This window comes from Rhinatrema bivittatum, chromosome 5, assembly GCF_901001135.1.
Source record: "Rhinatrema bivittatum chromosome 5, aRhiBiv1.1, whole genome shotgun sequence".
Taxonomy (NCBI): Eukaryota; Metazoa; Chordata; class Amphibia; order Gymnophiona; family Rhinatrematidae; genus Rhinatrema; species Rhinatrema bivittatum.
This window is the reverse complement of record NC_042619.1, coordinates 13,479,827-13,492,969: the sequence shown is the minus strand read 5'-3', so window position 1 is coordinate 13,492,969 and position 13,143 is coordinate 13,479,827. Positions and strand designations below refer to the sequence as shown.

The 13,143-nt window shown below is 46.7% G+C and overlaps 1 protein-coding gene across 1 annotated transcript; it reads right to left on the bottom strand.

Moving 5' to 3' along the window:
* Positions 1 to 5,019: 5,019 nt before the first annotated feature.
* LOC115091707 (folate receptor alpha-like) lies at positions 5,020 to 11,752 on the bottom strand. The gene is given in 5 exon segments (XM_029601864.1): positions 5,020 to 5,250; positions 5,902 to 5,981; positions 5,984 to 6,086; positions 8,240 to 8,382; positions 11,501 to 11,752. Coding segments are annotated over 5 exon segments (711 nt in total). The 5' UTR covers positions 11,655 to 11,752.
* Between the last annotated feature and the right edge of the window lie 1,391 nt (positions 11,753 to 13,143).

Below are 13,143 nucleotides of genomic sequence, written 5' to 3'. Positions count from 1 at the left end.
TTCTGGATCCAGGCTTGATGCTGTGAGATGGCTCAGGGCGGGGCCCGACTCTGGGGCCTCAAGTCAAGTCCAGAGCCCGGGCCTTGCGTGCTCCCTTTGACTTCCGATGCCATCCGCTGGGATTACATCGGAGTTAATTAACTCCAGCACATTCTCCCCATTGGACGGCGCCAGGCCCCGGCATCGGGCCTTGGTCCGTGCTCCGCCTATGCAGAGGCCCCGGCGTCGGGACTGGATTGGCAGAGGTGTTGGCCTTATATAGGCCAAGGGTGTGGTAGGTCACCGTGATCTCAGGCTACGCAAGGCCAAGGCTTCGGCCTGGGCCTAGAACTCACTGGTGGGATCTTCTCTAGACTAAGTGGGGGCCGGGGGCATTCTGTCCCCATCAATTTTCTGGGCAGGCAGGAGCCCCCATTTTCAATTTTTGGCCGCTTTTCAGGTTTTGTTTTGTTTTTTAAAATTGCTAGATTTGGTTTTTTTTTCTCACAAATTAAATGAATCAAGCAATCCATGAGAGGAGAAAAAAAAACTCCCCAAAACAAACATTTATCCCCTGCACAAGATACCGCGTGCTGATTGGTTATCGCTGGGCATTATCTAAATAACGTCCTTGCACGCACAGGTCTCCGTCTGGAGAGTGGCTGATTTGTGCACCCCTGAAGCAGTCAGAAGTTTGAAACACCGACGCCGCGTCGGGCTGCGTGTAAAGGAGGAACCTGGAGACTGGAAGCTTTTCTTTGAGAAGACGTGGAACTTCAGGATGGATCTCAACGATAGATTTTGAGAAGTACACATTTTCATGCAGTGACAAAGTTTTGAAAGATTGGATAAGAAGAGATGGAATGGCCAAAGATTATACTGAGGAAACTGGACCTAATATTTCATATATTGGGTACTGGTTCCGTGTATGAAAATGTCTGACTTCACCGAGAGTAGCTGTGTGCGATTTATTTACATACTCTAGCTATTTAGAGAAGGAGTTAGTTGGTAGGATTATAGATTTCTAAACCTCCTACCTGTACAGGTTTACTGTGTATAGCAGACTGACCTTGGAATATTTTTCACCAATTGAAGCAGATTTGATTAAAGTTCACAGTTGGATTATTTGCACAGTTTATTTTCCTCCTGGTTATAAGTCAAATAACCTGCACCTTTTAAATGATTTTCTGAGTAGCCTTGCACTGAGGTCTAAAAAACCTCATAATTATTGCCGATGTCAATCTACATTTCGAGGATTCTAATTTTTTTGGGACGCAGGATTTCCAGTTGCTGTTGTCGATGAGACAATGAATCACTGAACCAGCTCACAGGGCAGGGCATACCCTTGACCTGTATTAGGCAGAGATTGCGACCATTGTCACTTGAAGAATATATTTACGAGGGATGTACCATGGTCTGATCACTCTTGATTGGGCTTACCTTATAATCAGAAGAAAATAGAGAAACCCCAAGGGAAAAGAAATACAGGGGTTCAAACTTGAATAGTGACCTATTTAAGCAATGTTGGTTGGAAGAGGCGGATGTTGCTAATTGAGATAAGCTGTCTATTAATGAAACGGCAGTCCTCGTTTTCAGTACCATATGATGAGGTTAATGTGCAGGAAAAGGGAAAATGTGCAGCCTGGTATAGACAGGGCATTGCTGAGGTGAAGAAATTAGTCAGGAAACTTGAGAAACAATGGAGAAAGAGAAGAGATGAGGCATCCTTACATGCCTATGAGAAGGCAATGAAAACTTATTGAGAATGCTGTTCTAAACCTGAGCAATCGATTATCAGTATCAAATAATTCTAAGGGCTTGTTCAACCACCAACTACAAAACCTCTCATAGGTAAGACTGATTTTCAAGATTGCGATTTGTTAACTGATTTTTTTTTTTTTTTATAAATAAAATCCATTTCAAAAGATCCCTCTTGTGTAAATAAAAACTCTGCCCAAATTCAATGGTTAGAGTTTGATTTGCTGTCAAAGGAAGTGGAATCTAAAGCCATGGCTTTAAAGTTGACCTCCTCAACACTGGACCCTTGTCCTTTTCATATCATAAAAAACATTTAGGTGACCAACTTTTGGAGTATTGAAAAAAATGATTAATAGGTCATTGAGTGACTGTTTCCTCCCAGATATATGGAAACAGGCCATAGTAAGGCCAATTAAGATGATAATTTGCCTACCATTGAGTTGGCTAATTATTGCCCCATCTTGAATTTACCACAGAGCAAAAATCATGGAAAAAAGTTGTATTAGGTCAGTTAGAGGACTTTGCGTTGTGACAGAAAGCTACTGGATGTGTATCAGTTTGGTTTTCATAAGAATCATTCGACCGCGCTCTTATCTGTGATGGATACCGTACTGGGCTGCTCGGACCAAGGTTGCTCTGGCATCTTGGGCCAGCTGGATCTGTCCGCGGCCTTCGACACCCTTCATCATGACATCTTGTTGAGCACATTACTTTCCAATGGTATAGGAGGTTCTGTTTTCAACTGGTTTCGGTCATACTTGACCAACAGCGTGCAAGGAGTCCAGACTGGACAGAAATACTCTGTCTGGCACAAAATTAAGTGGGGTGTGCAGCAGGCTTCAGCATTACCATCACTGCCGTTCAATCTCTACTTGGCTCCCATAGGAGCCACCTTCTATTTATTCAATGTTAAAATTTTATGTATGCAGGACCATTTAATTTTTCTTGCCACGTCATCTTAGTGGGGGAAATACCAGAAGCTGAATTACAGGAAATTGTTAAACAATTACAGGTAAGGTTGCTTAATCACTGTCTATTTTTGAATATGAAGAAAAAAAGATTCTGCAGGTAGGAATAAAGATGCTGAGCCCAAGAATCAAAAGGAGATGAGGTTACTAAAACGCTTTCAGTTCCATTCCAGACTCCTGGGTTTTGCCTCCCTTCCAGCGATGGAGACAGAGAAAGTTTCACTCACACCGTCACTTAACCTGGTGCACCACCTGCAGTCCCTCAGTATTTCTCTGTCTCCAGCAGATGGAAGAGGAGGTGCAAATCCTGCAGTCTGAGAAGATTAAAAAAAAAAACAAAAAAAAAAAACAGGGCAGAAAAGTTAGATTTAGAGGCAGTTTAGGGTTCGAGAGATAAAGAGTCTAGGATTCTTTTTAGACTCTTGCTTACCAATGAAACAACAAAATTTGTCATGTTATGAAGATTGCCCTCTATGCACTTAAGCCGATACGACCCCTAAAAATCCGGTTACCTCCAATATTTTTCAGGTCAATCGTCCACTATTTGGTACTAAGTTACCTGGATTACTGTAGCACCCTCTATATAGGGCTTCCGGGTAAACTATTGCGAGCAACGCAATTGCGCGCAGAATGCAGCTGCCCGAGTTATAGCGGGGAATTCTAGAAGGGAACATAGAACCCCAGTTCTAAAGGATTTGCACAGGCTCCAAATTAAATGGAGGGGCAGGTTTAAGCTACTAACTGTTATTCTTAAACTTTTGAACACCTCTTTCTCCTTGCGTCTTGAGAGACTACGCTGCATTTTATGTTCCAGGTCGCGCTCCGAGATCCGAAGGTACTCAATTATTAGTCATCCCTCCAGTTAAAAGATTTAAATGGGTCCCAACAAGAGAGCGGGTTTTTTTTTCCTGTACAGTACCAACTGAATGGAACTGCAGCCTGATTTCAAAATGTTTAGAAAGGCATTAAAAGCATTGCTTTCTGGAGGAAGCTTTTCCATGAGGTAGTGTCATTTTTATAAACAAAGTCTTAGATTGTTTGTGTGTATAGGTTTTCTTCGTCTTTAATGTCCTGTACATGTGTTTTATGATTGTTTTATTGTAATGCACGCTGAACAGTTTCATGGAGGCTGCGGAATATAAAAATTTCTAAATAAATAAATAAATAAGTGGGTTATCCTGAACATCAGCCATGGCAGCCTCTTGAGGAGAGTGGAGGAGCTGATAATCCCTGGGTTTGGGTAGAGCAGTCCCAATCAGATTCTTGGCTCTCAGGCCCTTGGGAACTGCCAGCTTGGACCTTCTAAGAAGAAATAAATCTTTCCGAGCAAAGCGAGGGCAGCCCTGCATCTTCAGCCGATCCTAATCGTGGAGCACCAGTATATGCGAGGCAGAAGCAGCCAGACCCCACCACCCTGGGCACAGCAATAGTATAAAACATGGCCACCAGATATATGTGAGCTCACTCCACCTCGGACCCAGGCGTTTATATTTCTGGGTTAAGAAAACGTGCTTTAAGCTGTCTGCCCTTTAATGCACCTCCCTGTAATGCTGGGGAGTAGCAAATGCCTTCTTTCCCATGGGATTTGCATACTAGATTTTAATGCTAGATTTTACTGTTTTAGTACAAATATTTTCCATGTTAAAATCCCTGTCAAATGCCAGGGTTAACGTACGGAGGAAAAGCGTGTTCTCCAACAGGAGTAAAAACCTGTGTTATATCAGGCCCCGTGTGCATGAGATATCGGCATACAATTCATTCAAGAAAGATTAATTTGCACATTTTTAGCTGCCCTGAGAAAAAAAAAAACAAAGAGGTTGGCCATCTCCAATCTACGTGTTAAACTCTGCAAACAAAATTAAAGCAGCCAAGGTCACACAGCGCACATTGAGACTTTCAATGTTGGAGCGGCATCATTAGGTAGCAATAATGTTCAATATATTTTTTTAAACACACATTGGGTTCATTTTCAGAAGAATTACGTGTGTAAATGTAACATACTAGCGTAGCCCAATTACACACGTAAAGTGCCTTTCCACATGTAAAACAGTTTTAAGCGTGCCATTCCCATGGTTTACCGCCCAGTATAGTTCATCTCCTTCTTAGCTGCAGGATAAAGAAGGAAGTTATCCCCTTTGCCATGTGGAAGCCGTCCCTCCACCACTCTAAGGGGTTGGGGAGAGCCCACTTCCCCAATGGACCAACACGGCTGGTTCCGTCTACAGCCCTTCATGGGAACAGGACCAACGCATGTGGCAATTTAGGACTCCCAGCCAGCCCCATCCTAACTCAACAGGGTGAGCCAGGCCTGGCTTTACCCAATTATTTCCATGAAACACAAAAACAGAACAACAAGACCATAGCTACATGAAGGAAAAAACCAGGAAACCCTCCTGCCGGTTGACCACTCACCAGACGTCCAGTTCCATCCCTTGTGCCAGTTTTCCTTGCAGGTCAGGTCGTCCTTGCAGTCCTGCCACCAGTTCTCACAGTCCTCTTGGCAGAGGGGACGTCCAAGATTCGCTGTCCGCCAGCTGCTGTCCACCTGCATGACATCATCATCATCATCATCAACTGGGCCTATCTACAGGGGCCTGCAACCAGGACAGGGCGGCACAAGGCCAAGGGACGAGTCAGCACGGTGTCCGGTCAAGAAGGGCAGGAGGAGGACCGGCATCAGAATTCGGTTTATTTATAGTCAAAGCCATCGTCCAATGGCACGGGCGGAGATAACTCCCGTCCTACACTTGCCCCCCAATAATAATATCAGAAATATAACAGATAGTAATATACAGTGCATGGGAAAATGCTACAAAATATGGCAGCCCAGGTTCTATCCGGCACTGGCCGCAGACCGCATAGCCCGATTTTACAAGCCCGCATTGGCTGCCAATTAAACATAGGATTACATTGGAGTTGCGACTATAACGAATATAATCAGAATCAGCCAGAAGCAGTGAGATAAAATCGGACGCTCATACAACGGGCACCCGCTGCATTCGAGGGCTAAGGATGCGCAGTTCTCCCTCGCGCCTCCATTTTTACGCAGCCCGCTGCACGTTAGGAAGACGGGCGCCGTTTTCAATGCTGGGCATCCCACTACAACCACCCAGAGAGGAAAGCAGCAGGCTTAGCTGGATTCAGCTTTTCTCCCCAACACGTCCCGCAGGCGCCTCCCACGCCCCTCCGTCCTCACCTCCTGGATCCAGGGCCCCAGGTTGGGCGAGCACTCGTAGAAGCAGGTGTCCTGAATAAAGTGCTTCTTGCAAGCCTTGTCATGGCCCCACAGTGGTTCCAGTCGAAGCCGTACAGATAGGACACTTTCGTGGGCCTCCGCGCTGGTGTTGGCGTACAACAGGAATTATTCTTCCAGGGGGTGCACTGGAAAGGAACAGAGCGGGTTTCAGAGCACTAAACACAAGGAATGCACGATGGAGCAAGGTTTCTGCAGGTGAGGGGGAAGGGTCAGCATCACGCTCAGGTAGGGTTACCTGGCCTGGGGTCATCAGGGCCATGCTGAGCCAGCCCTGCTTTTTTTTTTTGTTGTTTTTTTTAGCAAAACTTGAAGTGCACGGATACAAATGAGGTAGAGCCAGGGCTGACTCAACCTAAGCCGGAATCACGGATCCATTAAAACCCAGCTCCTTTTCCTGACAGGATGGAGAACAGTGGCCCCTGGGCAGCGGTGGACAGGAAGGAGGAGATCAGCCACGGCATCTCGGGAGCCTTGAGAGGGTAAGAGGAGTGGAACCCAGCGAGCCGGTGCTGGCTGCCCGAATGCCCATGATGTAGCACAGCCGGAAAGAGCAAAGCTGAGCCACAAGGACCGCCAGCAGCAGCTCCGAGGGGTCCTCCAGATCATCACACGACACGGGGCCCCAGCTACCTGCACGCCTTACGTGTGGCAGCTTAACTCAGCCACTCTGAGCTCATGGGATGTACCATGACACGACTCGATCAAATCACGTGCTGCCACCCTCAAGAGCGGAAGACAGGCCCTGTGATAACATTAAAAAAAAAACTGAGGAGGAAGGTTAATTCAAAAGGGTCGCATAAAAAAATAAGAGGGCTCGTGCTCTCGTTTGACCAAGGTCCAAACATTTGATGCCTCCAGTGTGGTCAGGTGGGAGGAGGCTAACGCCCCAGATTGACCAGGTTCTCAATCTTAGCCAAGAGGCCAGCAGTGGGGGGGGGGAAGGAACATCTTCGGCTCGCGGTTCAAACCCTATGCTTGGACCTTAGCCAAGGAGGAGCCATTATTCAGTTCTTGACTTGGACCTTCCTTTTCATCCTAGCTATAGAGAGGACAAAAAAAGTGATGCTGGAAAGTTACCTTGCTCTCGTTAGAGATAATGACCTCCTGGAACACCCTCAGCCTGCTGGTCGTCATCATCTTAAACCCCAGGGTGAATAGTTTTGTCATCAGCAATCAGTAAGATACCCAACTCAAGGTTCTCCAAGAACTCAGAGTCAGCTCAGACAATTCGTTAGTCTACTTATGGGCCCTTCTCCTTTGACAGGAAAATGGCACGTGATCAGACCCAACTTGGATCCACCACCACCCAGGACTTCAGAAGCATGCTGACAGGTGGCTGCTGCCAAGCCATTCTTAGTGTGCTGTTGTTCTCAACACCTGTAGCATTTGATCTCCACCAATACGACCGGTACCAACCCATGCGTGCTTATCAGGCCAACACCACTTCCAAAACCGGTTACCATCAAACCACAAACGCTGCAGCTAGACTCTTAACAGGATCCAGGAAACTCAATCACATCTCGCAATCACTGATAACTCTGCATTGGCTACCAACACAATCCCGAATCCAGCACAAAGAGTCTTAACCTTAATACATTCTTCCCTACATTCTGACAACCCCAGCCTGGTAGGGGTGGCGATACAACCATACAAGCGACAGAGACCACTAAGATCTCATAATAAAGGATTAGTAGCTGTGCCATCATTACAGAATGCACAAGAGACCGTATGTTCTCCACTGCAGGCCCGAGTCTATGGAACTCTCTACCCCAGACTCTACGCCTGACCACTGAAACAAAGAAAGTGAAACGTGACCTTAAAACGTGGTTATTTCAAAATGCCTAACACCTAAAAAGCTTTTCTGAAATCAGTATTTGCTCCTTCATGGACAAATTCATTACAGAACCTAACTAAAGAACTCAATACCACTTTTCTTTCCAACCCAGCCCAAATACATATATTTGATTCTCTCTACACATCCCTCTGGCACCTTGTGTTAAATGTGCTACCTTATCCCTCTGTGTATCCCTCTTCCCCCTACCACCTTAGTCAATGTATGTGCTTTCCGCTAAAATGCATGATATATGAACGCATCAACTGAACGTAATTGGCTACCTATAATATTTAGGTCATGATGTAAACTGCTGTGATCTTCACTTGATATATAAAATGGCCTAAATAAACAAACATTTCCACTGACATCAATGGGGTTTTATTTGGCATTTCCTTCACCTCCGAGAGATGAAGGACCCTGGCTTTAGTGAAGAAGGGTTCTTACCTGACCATGCAGTTTGTCCTCATACCCTGGCTCAGATTTATGGTGCTTGGCATCCATGCAGACGTTCATGAAGTCTTTGAGGGCACATTCTATGGAAGCAGCCAACACACAGAGCAAAATCCATCGCATCATCTCCACAGACCCTGGAGAAGGCAAAAAAGGAACACAAGGTCTCTTATTTATATTTTGTTAACAAAACATCCACATCACCAAGCTTAGAGGCTTTAGGAGCAGCTAGACAGCTCTAAGACAGAAAGCCTTTACAAGAAAATGCAAGCTGAGAATACAAGTTCTGCGAGCCTCCCTCCGGTGTCCCCCGGCAGCCTCCTGACAAGCTCCATGGGGCTGCCAGGACAGAGGGACCTGTGAGAAACTTGTGAAACTGGGAGGATTCCTGTGCACGAGGCAGAAAACAGCAAAGCTCACACCATTTCCAGACACGGACTGTGGTGGTGCATACACCTTCCAACATATGGGAAAGCATTATATACACAAGGGATCAATGTCCGTCTGCAGTCACAATAACTTTCCAAAAAAAAGGGACAAATTAAAATTTACCTGCACATGAGAACGCGAATATCTTGGAAGAGTGTGAAAACCGGAAAATAACAGCTCAGTTTTTTCAGAGAATTGAGCCTTCAAAACAAACAAACAAAAACAACCCCATAGCTTTCTGAGGGAAACTGTTGTGAGCTGCTGAATGCTGACCAGCGCTGTGTTCCAAGAGCTCCCCTCACCCTTCCAGCTCTCTGGGGCAGGTACACAGGAAAAAAATAACTGAAGCAGCTAAAGATGGAGGAAAGCAAAAAGCAACTTCAACACCACCTTCCCCATACTTACAAAGTCACTGCCACACATTCACCACTCCCTCCAGTCCTCCATACATGCATATCCTATAGACCCCCACAACATACACCCATACCTGTCCCTCCACCCTGGACAGGGAAGTGAACTAAGTTTCTTAATTCACACACTCCCCCCCCCCCAACTATACCCCCAACTCTGTTTATACAGAGTTTAACCCTAGAAAACCCACCTACATCCCCAACAACACAAGACAACCCAAGACACACACATACATACATACACACACCCACACCATCACAACCACTTCCACTACTTACAAACACACAGCCATACCACAAAAAAACATCCCCCACAACTCCCATCAATACTGACCTTAGGAGGGTTCAGGGCCCTGGAATGCTCAACTTATAGGTTGGGTGGGGCTACATAAGAACAAGCCATACTGGGTCAGACCAAGGGTCCATCATCCCCAGCATCCTGTTTCCAACAGGGCAAACCAGGCCACAAGAACCTGGCAAGTACCCAAAAACTAAGTCTATTCCATGTAACCATTGCTAATGGCAGTGGCTATTCTCTAAGTGAACTTAATAGCAGGTAATGGACTTCTCCTCCAAGAACTTATCCAATCCTTTTTTAAACCCAGCTACACTAACTGCACTAACCACATCCTCTGGCAACAAATTCCAGAGTTTAATTGTGCGTTGAGTAAAAAAGAATTTTATCCGATTAGTTTTAAATGTGCCCCATGCTAACTTCATAGAGTGCCCCCTAGTCTTTCTACTATCCAAAAGAGTAAATAACCGATTCACATTAACCCGTTCTAGACATCTCATGATTTTAAACACCTCTATCATATCCCCCCTCAGTTGTCTCTTCTCCAAGCTGAAAAGTCCTAATCTCTTTAGTCTTTCCTCATAGGGGAGCTGTTCCATTCCCCTTATCATTTTGGCTGCCCTTCTCTGTACCTTCTCCATCGCAATTATATCTTTTTTGAGATGCGGTGACCAGAATTGTACACAGTATTCAAGGTGCGGTCTCACCATGGAGCGATACAGAGGCATTATGACATTTTCTGTTTTATTCACCATTCCCTTTCTAATAATTCCCAACATTCTGTTTGCTTTTTTGACTGCCGCAGCACACTGAACCGACGATTTCAATGTGTTATCCACTATGACGCATAGATCTCTTCTTGGGTTGTAGCACCTAATATGGAACCCAACATTGTGTAATTATAGCATGGGTTATTTTTCCCTATATGCATCACCTTGCACTTATCCACATTAAATTTCATCTGCCATTTCGATGCCCAATTTTCCAGTCTCAGAAGGTCTTCCTGCAATTTATCACAATCTGCTTGTGATTTAAACTCTGAACAATTTTGTGTCATCTGCAAATTTGATTACCTCACTCGTCATATTTCTTTCCAGATCATTTATAAATATATTGAACAGTAAGGGTCCCAATACAGATCTCTGAGACATTCCACTGCCCACTCCCTTCCACTGAGAAAATTGCCCATTTAATCCTACTCTCTGTTTCCTGTCTTTTAGCCAGTTTGCAATCCACGAAAGGACATCACCACCTATCCCATGACTTTTTACTTTTCCTAGAAGCCTCTCATGAGGAACTTTGTCAAATGCCTTCCGAAAATCCATTACCTGCTATTAAGTTGACTTAGATAATAGCCACTGCTATTACTAGCAATGGTAACATGGAATAGACTTAGTTTTTGGGTACTTGCCAGGTTCTTATGGCCTGGATTGGCCACTGTTGGAAACAGGATGCTGGGCTTGATGGACCCTTGGTCTGACCCAGCATGGGATGTTTCTTACCGGTTCACCTTATCCACATGTTTATTAACTCCTTCAAAAAAGTGAAGCGGATTTGTGAGGAAGACTTGCCCTGGGTAAAGCCATGCTGACTTTGTTCCATTAAACCATGTCTTTCTATATGTTCTGTGATTTTGATGTTTTAGAACACTTTCCACTATTTTTCCTGGCACTGATGAAGTCAGGCTAACCGGTCTGTAGTTTCCCGGATTGCCCCTGGAGCCCTTTTTAAATATTGGGGTTACATTAGCCATCCTCCAGTCTTCAGGTACAATGGATGATTTTAATGACAGGAACACCCAAATCCACCGTTCCCCACCCCATATACAAATCTATGTTGCACAGCATTCTCCAAGCCAGGTCTCTCCATGGTTTCTCTACTTATTTTTTTTTTAGTTGGGGGTTGCAAAACACAGCAAACTGGGTGCATTTTCCATCCATTTCACGTTTCCTCGCAGAAGCAATGTTAGCACTGCCCTACAGCTGCGTTAATATCAAGAAACCGTGGCAGGAGCCCGGGCCCACATCCAGGGCTGCCTGCACCGGGGGGAAGACCGGAGGGGCTGAGAGAAGCAGAGCTGAAAGATAAGAGCCTGCCGATCTGTTATTCATAAAATCTTACGTTTAAAAGGTAGGATTAGTGACAGAGGCCGTCCCAGGAGGTCCTGAAGCTGTGCAGGGGAGAGGTGACCAGGGTCTTCCTGTACAGGGGGAAGACAGGGAGGAGGCTGGCTGGGCCAGTGGTAGCCGCCCATGCCTGGTCCACCATTAGCCATTGCTACAAGGCAGCCTCGGGGCTGGAAGGATGCAGCCAGGGCTACCAAGAGTTTCGCAGCTGGTTCAATGGCCCGAGTGGGCTCCCCCTGCCAGCTTTCCTGCCTGTTGAGCACTAATCTTCATGTAGTGCAGACTCTTCCCCGTCTGAGTCCTGCAGCCTCAGAGAAACCAAAAAACTCTCACACATGTCACAGGGTCAGAAGTGTCAGAATAGCACGGATCCGAAAGCGCTACTACTCTGAGCCAATCTGCTGTTTATCTCCCCAAGGAAGATCCTGCTGAAAGAAACAGTCTCCCACAGGCGGGGGGGGGGGGCCTTCGTTAAAAGGCTGGCAGCCAGCAAAACGTCTTATACAAGGGCCGATTACGACAGAACTGAGCCGAACTGCTCCCTGAACCGGATTCGTGCCAGGGCTCAGAGTTCAAATCATCACACATGCATAGACTCTTTAAAAAAACAGAAAGAAAGTTACTACTCTAACAAGGAAAACTCATTAAAAAGTGCTGCAGGCCCTTAACGGGTATCCGTAGACCACCTTTCCATTCACGCTTTATTACTCCTGCCGTCCTAAAAATAACGCCGAGCAGGGTAACAGCCAAGGCATGCAAAGCACATACAAGGGCAATTTAAGAAAATAAATACAAACTGAGACGTCTTTACCCCCAAAGAGCCGTGAAAGGGGAGAAAAATCGCAACTTTTTCCGAGTCCTGCTGAAGCGGTGGCAAGAGGAGAGAGGATCCAGAAAGCCAGGGAAGCAGCTGTGCAAGGCACCGAGCTCCTCAGGGACAGAAGGAAGAGAAGCGAGGGGAGAACCCACCTGAATCCCTGGGGGCGGAACCGCAGCTCCGCGGAGTGAGCGAGGGGGGGGGGGGGGGGGGGGGAGTGGAAAGCAGCAGCTGGAGCCCAGGTGTGCTGAGGCGAGCGAGAGGAGACGCGCAATCAAAGGTCGCCGAGCCCGAGGAGGAGCCGCGGCTAATGATTAAAGGGAGGCGCAGAGAGACAGCGCCCCATGCTGCATCAGCGCGCTGCCCTGGCACCTGCCCCAGCCACGCCAGGCCGAGCCTCCGCCGGCTTTCCTCAGGGCACCGGCAGGGCTGGCGCCGACGGGGTGCGCGCGCCTGCAGGGAGGGGGCGCAGGAAAGGCTGGGGACGGTTTCCCCCTCTTAGCTTGCGCGCCTATCTCACAGCTTTCCGACCTCCCTAGCCCCCATCTCCGGAAGGTTAGCCCGGAGCTGTGGTGGGACTGGGATGTGAAGAGGAGGATGGAGGGGGCTGCTGAAGAGCCCAATCCACCCTGGCCTGGAGAAGGAAACCCTGTGTGTGTGTGTGTGAGCTTGTGTGCATGCCTGTGGATCAGAGTTGTGTGCATGCGTGTGTGCGCGCTTGTGTGTGTTGCTATGTCAGAGCTTGGGGGTCTTGTAGATGTGTCTGTCTCAGAGCTTCCCTTCATGTGTCTGTGTCTGTGTGAGAGCTTGTGAGTGTCTGT